Source organism: Maylandia zebra, linkage group LG20 (genome assembly GCF_041146795.1).
Source record: "Maylandia zebra isolate NMK-2024a linkage group LG20, Mzebra_GT3a, whole genome shotgun sequence".
Classification (NCBI taxonomy): Eukaryota; Metazoa; Chordata; class Actinopteri; order Cichliformes; family Cichlidae; genus Maylandia; species Maylandia zebra.
Window position 1 is genome coordinate 1,778,845 of NC_135186.1, and position 11,565 is coordinate 1,790,409.

An 11,565-nucleotide genomic window follows, 5' to 3' on the forward strand; every position below is an offset into this window, starting at 1 on the left:
TTTCCTTTGACATTTAATCATGTTTTGTTTCTGATATGTGTTATATTTTCTGATGGTGTTTCATTATTTGTTTTTAACCTGAAGAATCTCAACAATCTCAGCTGGTTGTGGCTAATTAAATTCACATGATTCCTTTGCCCATGAAACCCATGCCTCGGGTAACTATCAGCATTTTAAAAATCTTTTTTCTATTGCTAAAAGTTTTATTTCACATTAGCCTGAAGGTTAATGGGATCAGTTGTCGTTAACAGCATCTCACTAATTATCTCGTGAGTTTTTATTTGTTCAAAACTGTGTAAAATGTTGAAAAAAATGCTGCACTTGCAAAATCGGTTTTAAAGAACGATGGTGATGTTGTCTTGCATAACATCACCAAATCATTAGCCCCTCCAGGAAAATGAATTATTTCCTAATTACTGTTAAACAGAGGAACACATTTTTAACACAGCTTTTCCAAACATCTTAGTTTGTATTTTGGATCCAGGCGTTATTTCACTTTGCACACAGAAACAAATTTACTTTCCAAAAGCCAAAAACTACCAGGGTCAGAATTATTAGCACATCATTTATGTATCCTTTTTTATAGAGAACAGCCTGCTGTCGCTTGCTGTTGCAGTTTTCAGAAAGTCTTACATACATCTCCTGAGCAATCCCAGCCAATTCTTCTCTGCAAATCTCTCAAGCTCCTCCAGATTTGATCTTTGGTGGTCTGGCATGGACCCTGATGTTCAGTTCACCGCACAGATTTTCAGTGGGATCAGTCAGAGCTTTGTGCAGGTAGTTTTTTACCAGAAGCGACTTGTGTTTTGGGTCAATGTCATATTGGAAGAAAGAGCGATTGTTTGAAGTTTTCTTTCAATATATTCACATCTCTTTTTTTCTTCCTGATTCCATCCACCTCTATGAGATTCCAAACACACTGAAACATTACCGCGGCATAATACTCCCACCACCGTGTTTCACTGTAGTCAGAGAGCTCTAGTTTCATGTCATCTAATCAAAGGACACTTGAGTATGCATAATCTTTCTCCAAGTTGTCCTTAGTATACTTCAGTGTGGCGTGAAGGTGTCTCTTCTACAGAAGTGATTTTTTGCAGCCTCACACTCCATTCCTGTGCAGAGTTCTAGTGATTCAATTCAATTCAATTCAATTTTATTTATATAGCGCCAAATCACAACAAAAGTCGCCTCAAGGCGCTTCATGGATACAGAGAAAAACCCAACCATCATATGACCCCCTATGAGCAAGCACTTTGGCAACAGTGGGAAGGAAAAACTCCCTTTTAACAGGAAGAAACCTCCAGCAGAACCAGGCTCAGGGAGGGGCGGGGCCATCTGCTGCGACCGGTTGGGGTGAGAGAAGGAAGACAGGATAAAAGACATGCTGTGGAAGAGACAGAGATTAATAACAGATATGAATCAATGCAGAGAGGTCTGTGAACACATAGTGAGTGAGAAAGGTGACTGGAAAGGAAAAACTCAATGCATCATGGGAATCCCCGGCAGCCTACGTCTATTGCAGCATAACTAAGGGAGGATTCAGGGTCACCTGGTCCAGCCCTAACTATATGCTTTAGCAAAAAGGAAAGTTTGAAGCCTAATCTTGAAAGTAGAGATAGTGTCTGTCTCCTGAATCCAAACTGGAAGCTGGTTCCACAGAAGAGGGGCCTGAAAACTGAAGGCTCTGCCTCCCATTCTACTTTTAAATACTCTAGGAACAACAAGTAGGCCTGCAGAGCGAGAGCCAAGTGCTCTAATAGGGTGATATGGTACTACAAGGTCATTAAGATAAGATGGGGCCTGATTATTTAAGACCTTGTATGAATTCTGGATTTAACAGGAAGCCAAAACAGGAGAAATCTGCTCTCTTTCTAGTCCCTGTCAGGACTCTTGCTGCAGCATTTTGGATCAGCTGAAGGCTTTTCAGGGAGTTTTTAGGACTTCCTGATAATAATGAATTACAGTCGTCCAGCCTGGAAGTAATAAATGCATGAACTAGATTTTCAGCGTCACTCTGAGACAGGATATTTCTAATTTTAGAGATGTTGCGCAAATGGAAGAAAGCAGTCTTACATATTTGTTTAATATGTGCGTTGAAGGACATGTCCTGGTCAAAAATGACTCCAAGGTTCCTCACAGTGTTACTGGAGGCCAAGGTAATGCCATCCAGAGTAAGAATCTGCTTAGATACCATATTTCTTCTTTGAGACTCATATTCCTAATTAAGTCATTCACGAGTGTCTTGGCAGTTTTTCTGGTGCCTTCCGATGTCTCTCACTAGTTTTCTTTCCAGATTGTGTGAAATCTTTCACTTCTTACCTCTGCCAGGCTTGTTCTGTGCTGTGTGCCTCTCTTTGAATTTCTTGATGATACTTCCGAATCCAGTTTTTGACACTTGGAAACACTGTAATAGATTTATATATCCATGTCCTGCTTTGTGAACACCAACAATTATTTTTCTAAGTCTAAACTGATTTATTTAGTTATTGCCATGATGCCTTATCAAGTGACAGCTCTGGCTGAAGTTCTTAAATAGAACATAATCTTCAATTTTAACTTGATTTTACAAGCTTTGAGCATCACAAAGTTAAAGCACATCATTGTACAGCAGGGGTTTGTGCTGTGGTGGGTGGTAATAATATTGTGTCAGGGTGGTAATAATATTGACCATGGTCTTTTTTGCTTTTTCTGCAATACTTCAGAGCAACCTTGCACACCTTTGCAAACCCTGTAAATTCTAAAGTTGCTATTTTTAGAGGTTTTTTTTAATGGTTACTTATTCTAAATGCTATAATGTTTAGAAATTATATAGTGAAAATCCCTTGCTCTTGGAAAAAAAACAACTTTAATTTTCTAGGGTGGCTAATAGATCTGTCCTCATTTGTATATCTAGTAGATGTGAGGATCTGTGTGGTCAACCACATGACAGATTAACTTTAAAAAAACAGAAAACAGCCTTTGATGCCGCCTGATTCTGGTTGAGTGAACAAAGAATGTTCTACTACATAAGAGATGTTTTAACAGCGATGCTCTGAGGCTCACAATGGTCTGCAGCTTGCTTTGTTTTCAGATTCATGAATCATTTATTGTTGGTGTGTTGAGGCAAAATGCAGCAAAGTGCAATAGAGGCAGACTTTTCAAATTAATTAATAATGACCAGTGTTGGGCAATTTACTTTGAAAAAGAAGTTAATTATAGTTACTAGTTACTTCTTCAAAAAAGTAACTGAGTTAGTAACTGAGTTACAAGATTCTAAAAGTAATTAATTACTTGAAAAGTAACTATTGCGTTACTTTAAAAAAAAAGTTTAACCCTCTGGGGTCCAGGGTATAATTGTCCATTTTTAACTACTTTTGATGTTTCCTCCACATCTCACCTTTAAAAACTGTTTACTTGTTTGGTCTCATCGTTTTCAGCACAACCTCACGTGTCTGAATCTACAGTTATGTTTTCATTTTTTACAGACTGTATTAACACAATTGATCTAAAATCAGACAAAAACCATAAAGTCCGAGGAGAAAAAGTGATATTTTTACTGTAACAACCACAAACATGTTTAATGAATCATATTTCATAATGTTAAATGCAAATATAAATTGTCAATTTTAAAATCCTATGCACAAGTTTTGCAAACAACAAAGTTATTTGCATCCATTTACCTTTTACCTTGATTTTTTTAAATAACCATTTCAAACTATTTACAGAACAATCAGCTGTTCTTCAATAAGATGCCACAAATTATTTGTGCCACTGCAAAAACATCATTTCTGTCCACTATAAAGGAAACATCACAGCCTGATACCTGCAGCTCTGACAGCAGCAGGTGTATCACTGCTGTTTCTACCTGGAGACAGCAGTCGCCTCAACACAAAACTATCCACAACACACTAACTACACAAGACAGCACATTAACTACACACTGCAAACACGCTAAACGTCTCAAATCTCTCACGTCTCAAAACTCGCTCTCTCTTTTTCTGCTGTCTCTCGCTCGCTCTCTCTCTCTCTCGCCATCACTCCTAAAACGTCCTCTGTTTTTTGTTTTGTTTTTTGCTCATAAGCAGAGAGGTCTCGCTGCGCTGTCCTTAGACAGTAAAAGTGAGGAAACTATTGAGGAATAAACAGCATATATCTTGTTTATCATGACTGGTTTTACTGGCCCATCAACATAATTTATAAACTGGTATATGTCACCTTGTTGCTTTGTCTTTAAGTGGTCATGTGATTGGCTTACCACGACTACTTTATTCTTCCTCAGTCAACCAGCAGCACTCATATCATTGTTTTGCCCCCTTAGCTCCAGGTGTTGTGCCAAAAAGTGATTGCTGCCTGGGGGAGCGCAGCTGCTAAACGCTGTAGCGCCCAGATTACTTACAGCTCCTTCCGTTAGGGCTGTGCGATATGACCAAAATCTCATATCCCGATATAAAACATCTAAATATAAACATACTTAATAAATATAATAATAAATATACTTTATTCTTCCTCAGTCAAACAGCAGCACTCATGTGATTGAGCAGAGTGAAGCTGACCCCCCACCCACTTGAAACGTTTGCCCCCTGAGCTCCAGGTGCTAGACAGTGATGGTGATCACCGTCCGCGGGAGCGCGCAGCTGCTTAAAGCTGTAGCGTCCAGATTACTTACAGCTACTTCCGTGCAGCTGATATAAGGTGCTGTGAGCTGAACACAGCTTCAACCATCTGTTTGTTGAAAAATAGTAACGGACCGCGTTTCCTTGTTAGTAACTGTTAGTAACTGTAATGGCGTTGTAACGATAGGAATAGTAATTAGTTAGATTACTCGCCGTTACTAACGGCGTTACTTACTTCCCATCACTGATAATGACTTACATGAATTGAGTAATTTAAACATCCACACCAGTTTTTCAGTGAACTGGGACGATGTGGTCGCAAAAAGCATCTAGATCCAAGTCGAGCGATGAGAGGCCTTTGCAGAATGAATAAATGAAACAAGCTGAAATATAATTTTATATTTTCCATATCATGTTTTCCACATTGGTTTTTGTTTGTTGAGGTTTGACTGGCGCTCTTTTGATTGCATAATCTCGCTGTGGCTTGTTCTGTATGGTGCTTCAGTGGGCGCTGATTTGAGAATTAGTGCTTTCAACTGTTTATCTCAAAGCACCAAAGTCGTGTTATTATAACTGTACCGGATTGAAACCCACATTTATTTTCTGGAGGCTCTTTGTTCATGTGAAATTTTGGTGTCAAAATTCACACACGCACACAAGTCTTGGAAACACATGAAAGGACATGATTGCACTTGCATCTTCATCAAAGTTAAAATTAACTCTGTCTCTTCTTCTTGTAGCCTCCATTGTAGCTCAGAAGTGGTGGTGTCAGATGCAGCCATGCATGGAAGGTGAGGAGTGCAAGGTGCTCCCAGATCTGACAGGATGGAGCTGCAGCACAGGCAACAAAGTCAAGACCACAAAGGTTTGTGTGCACACTTTACGCGTCCTCTCTCCCTGCCGTGCCATCCATTCAACACATACATGCATGCACACACCTAGCCAGACCAACCACAGAGTGATCCATTTTCACCTCTATCACGTTAGACTATATCCTTCTCTTCTCCCTGCTTTTCTCTCTTATTTGTCTCCGTCCCGTCTTCTTTCTCCTTTCACCCAATATCACTTTTTTTTTACCCAGTTTCTCTCTCTTTACTTTTCCTCTGGACTCATCTTGGCTCCAACATCAAACATTCTCTGAAGAAAAATAAGGCCAACAAGAACAAGGCAAATAAAACACACACGCACCCTGAACATGAATATCACAATTCCCTTCACTCTCACTTGCCCTGCTTCCCTGCGTCTGACTGGCATGCCATCTGACTCGATGCAAAAAGAACTCGCCACATTTGATACACTGGAGTGGTAAATGCCCTGGAAAAAATTTTTATGCTCTCATTCTTCCACAGCACGGTTTGTGCAGTGTGTGCATGTGCACATTCTTCCCCCCTGTTAAGTTTCATGTACTGGCAGTCTGTCTGTGTCTTTGTGTGCGTGTGAAAAGGTGTGAATGCACGCTATATATCTTCCTGCTCAGCCTACGTCTGCACCTGTTGGCTTCTCTTCAGTGGCTTGACCTGAGCAGGCTCTTAGCTGTCTGTCAGAGGAGAAAAATTTGTGCGAGACTCACCTCTTGTCACTGTACGCCTCTGTTTCTAACCTCCATCCTTCTCTCTGCCTTCTCACCTTCCATTATTCATGGCTCGGTGCAGACCTTTGTTTTCTGCCTAAATAATTGATTGAAGGCGTGGTCAGAGAGGAGAGATGCGTGCATCTCCGTGGTTGGGGGGAAAAAAGTGAGTGGTGAGAAGCGCTTAAGGCACACATGTTCTTCTCACGCCTTCCCAGACAGTGAACAGTGATGATTAAGAATTCTTTTGGCACTGCTTCCTCTGCTCACCTCTCACCTAGCTAAGTGGCTCGTGCCCCCTGAAGACCTTTTTTCCCCTTAACAGCCCCTCCTTACTTTTACCTTTTTTCCCTGATATCATTTTCAGTTCTTATCTTAAGCACAGATTTGTGTTGTACTGCTCTTATAAGTGTAACTGATGTTTCCTCGCTCAGTTATGTCAGACAATGTGACAAATAGAAAGAAGAGTCGTCTGGTTTGATTGGATAAAGCAGCACATGAGGTTTGATGCTATTTGAAGACAGTTAGATGTGTGAATGTGTGAATGTTGCTGACCAATCCAGCTCCAAAGTGGACATTTATAATTAAAGTAAACCAGTTTCAGGCAGGCACTGCTTCATCAGTGACTCTGTTGTAGTTTTAAGGAGCACAAATATTTGCTGTCTCTTGCATTCAGGTCTTTGATCAATGATCAATGATCTATGTGTGTGTGTGTGTGTGTGTGTGTGTGTGTGTGTGTGTGTGTGTGTGTGTGTGTGTGTGTGTGTGTGTGTGTGTGTGTGCATCTGCACTATTTGAGAGCGTTAGCTGATGTGTTCGCTTGATGATGAAGAGTGATTTTTTTTTTCTCCTCTCGTGTCGTACGCTGAGGTCAAGATTCGCAGGCATCCAGATCAATAGCATCGAACGTTCTCTTATGGTCCCATTAAGACCTGCTCGTAAATTGAAATTGACGATAGAGTGTGTATGAGAGGGAGAGAGAGAGAGAGGCAGGGGGATATGGAGAAAGGAAAAAAGAGGCAGGAGGAGATGGATGAAAGAGAAAAAAATCAGTGGAGAGTGAAAAGAAAGGCAGAGGTGATGGGTAGATAAACGAATAACGAAAACACTTGGGGAAAAAAACAAGCATAACGGTCAGCAGACAGCAGAAGGTAAGAACACACAACAGGATTTGGCACTCTCTGTCATTCCTCCTACCTGGAGACAGGGGGAAGGAGGAGCGAAGGAGGGAAGAGGGAGGAGAGGAGGAGGGGTGAGAGGACAGCTAGATCAATGCCAAATAATATCATATGTATGAATACATGCGCATGGCTCAGTCTCCAAGCTGCAGAGCTGCCATAGAAAGCAAAGAAGGTGTGTTCGTCTTTGTGTAACTGCTCGTGCAATCGTGAACAAACAAGGACAACAATTTAGCAAGGAGTATAGGGTTTACCTACCTATATACTGCAGTGAGTGTACATCATACCGAGTAGATGTGGTGTTCTTTAAAAAAGACATTCAGTCACTTTAAACTTTGATAAGTGACCAGAATGGAAAAAAAACTGTAAATCCCTGAAGTGTGGCAGTCAAGATGTCACAAAACAAAACTGAAACATAAATATTAGTAATGGTACGTTAACTGTCTGCAAGCTAACTAAAGCTTGCATGCTAACTTATATTTAAGCAAGGGCAATATTTACTTTGTATTTTGTATATATTTGTTTTCTTTTCTTTGTTATTTTTAAAAAGTTCTTCAGGAAGTTTGCAGTGAAGCAAAAATCAGATGTTTACTCTGAATACACGAACATTATGTGGGAGTAGGTAATTGATAATAGGTATTGATTTGTAAATAATTGGACATGGATAACTTGAACTTATTATATAAAAGAATATTGTGCAGGATAAATCTGACTCACTAGGCAGCTCATTATCTTGACAATACTTTATTTAAAGATATAACACATCTTGGGGGTCAACTTGGAAGAAAGGCAGATTTGAAATGTAAAAGTGAGATCAGAGGTCAAATGTAAAATTATATTTGGATGCATCTGTAATGTAATACAATGAACAAAGGCAGAAGAATTTTAATCACAGTTTTAAAAATAAAATATATTTTATGAAAGTTTGACCTTATGCGACCTTGAGTTAGAGGCAGAGTAATGTGATATTTATAAACCCCGTATTTCATTTCCTGCATATGTTGTCAGTGCAAAGAAGCATATTTTTTAGTAGCTCTGTATAACAATATTACGAACAAGATATTTACCATAAAAGAAAGTTGTAGAAAAGTAATAGTTTAAATATTTATATAATAGCTTCTAGGTTATACGGCTTTCGTCAGTTTTTGACCTATAAATCATTGAGCTGACCTTGAAGACCTTGGTCGATGTAAGCCGAATTTAAATTGATTGTTAACATGACCCCACTCTACTCTCCTACAAATTTTTATTAGATTTCATTCAAAACTTTTCAGACAATTGTGTTTGCAGACAGAATGGCACCCACACAGTACACACACAAACACACAAATATAACCTCCTTGACGGAAGTAACCTTAACAATGGTTATTTGTGTTTAAAAATAATAACCTTAGAAACGAAAGAAGACTTTTACCTTGTAATATAATTCAGAAAATGTAAGCTTTTGCTTTTCTGTCTGTCCCAAGTGTGGGTGACACTGCCTTGTAACACCCGACTGTTGGTTTTGTTATGTACAAGGAGACATTAATGAAAGAAAAACCAGAATATTTTAATTAAATTTGTTTCAGTTTGATTTGAAGTTGATTTTGTTCAATTCGCACACAAACTAAATCACATGTTACACAGCTTCTATGACTTGTGTCAAATGTAAATAAATGTACCGCTGAAGGAGACATCTGCCTTGTGGCCATGCGACTACGGTAGGCAGCTAAATCTTTGGACTAAGTACAAAAAAGGCACTCGTGGGTCTAAAAAGGCTTGTAGAAATGACACCCTAGCACTTCTTGTGTGCTTTCTAAATTGAGATCTAACTATCTAAATCCGCCCTTTAATTGGGCACAGAAACTGCAACCTACAGGCATATTTGAACAGGCAACTGGATGAACACCTAAAGGGACTTTGACTTTGCACCTTCAAGTATAGCAGGCAGAGAGATGCCGCGGTGTGCGTGCATAGTGAACTGGCGTGACAACAAACGCCTGCAGACTCTTTGATCCGGCACAGGAGTAGACGCCTGAAGGCAATGGGAGCAAACCCAGGAAGGGTGGCCTGGAGCCATCAAGAGTAGATGCAGTAGTTTCAATTGCCAGCTTGGAAGAAACACTGCTCTGAGCTCTCTTAGTGATGGCTGGTATTTACACTTTGTTAGCTGGGACCCAGGTCAGACAAAAGAGTGTCTGCCCCATGAGGAAATAACAGAGAGACAGCATGTGTTGGGGCTAAGAGGGGAAACCACTGGGAAACTCAATAGGAGGGAAAGGCATGAAGGAAAACAGAAGAACCGTCTTGGAGAAGCTGGTCTATTATATGCCCGGCACTGGCAGTTATACAGCAGTTTGTGCCTGTTTGATCACTGGCTGGTAGAAAATGTCTTCTAATAGCTTGAAATAAACCAGAAGTGAGCGTATGAGCAAAGAAAAAGCGAAGATGGATCGCCGAGATAAGGAGGCCATGTGATTAGTGCAGCCGTCTCGACAAATAGACGAAATGACATGGCAGAGGGCCAAGTGCTGAGGGTGCGGCGGTGTGGGCTGCCTGCCACGATTCAAGCTTGTCTTGTTTACGTTCCAGAAGAGACAGAAACCGTGTTGGTCATGTTTTCCACCAATAAGAGACTCTTCCTGTATTTTTCCACATAGAAGCCAGCACTGCATTATTTAAAGCCTTTCACTGACATGTAAAACCAGCGCTGGCTCTGTTCTCTTTGCTGTTTCACGCTGTTTTCAAACTTTTTGGGTTCTGTTAAAATGGTGACCTTTGACTCACTTCTTCCCTCTCTTTTACAGGTGACCCGATAGTCCCGCCCATGTCTAGAGGAGCGTTAGAGAACGGCGGTGGAAGTACTTACACAGCACGACGGACTTATAAAATCGTAAGGAAATGGACTCTGATGGACATCAGTGAGGAACCAGTGATTTTTCCTGTGGATATTCAAAAAACGATGACTGCTCGCCATCTTAAGCAGAGCTGAGTGTCCTCGGGCCTTCACTGCGAAAGACTCAGTCACCCACAATTCTTTACTGCTTCTGAAAACAAAGTGAACTCCAACCTAAATGGCACTTGATTAGATGATGAAAAAAACATCTTTACAACAAACTATATTCTTTATCTCTCTTCTATGGCTAAGTTGTGTTCCATATGCATACTGGGAATTGCAGAAACTTGACTCTAGACAGCTATTCTGTATTACAAAACTAGCTAAAAAGAGGGAGTGGATCCAGAATGCTTGCCTCATGTAGTCTGGATGACACATTTAAATTTAACTGTGCCACACATGACACATTTGATGCTGTCAAAATGTTTCTGAAACTGAACCTCTTCTTTATTCAGATTTCACCTCCATACGAATATTTTACCTTAAATAGTTTGTTGCTTACCACACATGCCATTTTTTAAAATGCAGAGACAGTTTGTCAGTCTTCTCTTTGCTTTTGTTTTTTGACAGAGGACAAAATCCTTTCAGGGGTGAGGTTAGACTAATACCAAGTAGATGTTACGGTATATTGAAAAATGTAAACGTGTTTAAACAAAAGAAAAAAAAAAAGCAGTCCATGGAATCAAAGGGGCTAAAAATAAATCGATGCTCTAATGGTTTTAATATCTGTGTTTTTAAACGCCTGTTAACCGCTATTGAGTACATGTGTCAGTATTATATTAAATGAATAAAACCTTTCAAAAGAAAAGAGAAATCTCAGTCGTTTGCTTCAGCCCTCAGGGGGAAGATTATTCAAGTGCTTCTTGTCAGGACCCTCACAATACAGCTCACAATACCAAAGCTCTGAATTGTTTCTCAATGGCTGCACGGACCTGCTAGCAGTGCTGATAACATCAGCATGAAGTTAGCTCCCCCTGAAACCCTGAAATAACAGGAAACGCAAAACCGTGGCTTTGTAACTGCTGGTGTTAATTGAGTTGGCTTGAAGAGATATCATCAATAACTGGTAATTACTTTGCTGTTCACATAATGCATTAATTTTCATCGTGTTTATTTCCTGGAGCAAACAAACAGCTTCTTATATTAACAATTGTTTTGTCAAAGCTAAAAAAGAAAAGAGGAGCAACAAATACAGAACTGCTCCTCTCCGCAGGCGTCATCTGTGATCTGTAACTGACAACTTATTCATCAGGTCTACACAAAATCTCTGTATTTAGCTGTGTTTTTACCGCAGAAATTTTAGGCAGGCGAGGAATGAAAAAGGATATTTGTATGCAGCGCATATGAGCC

At 40.0% G+C, this 11,565-nt stretch overlaps 1 protein-coding gene across 3 annotated transcripts in view; it reads left to right on the top strand.

Moving 5' to 3' along the window:
- The window catches only part of LOC101475964 (chemokine-like protein TAFA-2), a 97,025-nt gene extending 86,010 nt beyond the window's left edge, over positions 1-11,015 (top strand). For all 3 annotated transcript variants that reach the window (XM_004558819.5, XM_076878555.1, XM_076878556.1), the window contains 2 exons: positions 5,333-5,457; positions 10,127-11,015. In XM_004558819.5, coding sequence (XP_004558876.1) covers positions 5,333-5,457; positions 10,127-10,138 — 137 coding nt within the window. In that variant the 3' untranslated portion in view covers positions 10,139-11,015. The remainder of the gene's footprint in view (positions 1-5,332; positions 5,458-10,126) is intronic.
- Positions 11,016-11,565: the final 550 nt, after the last annotated feature.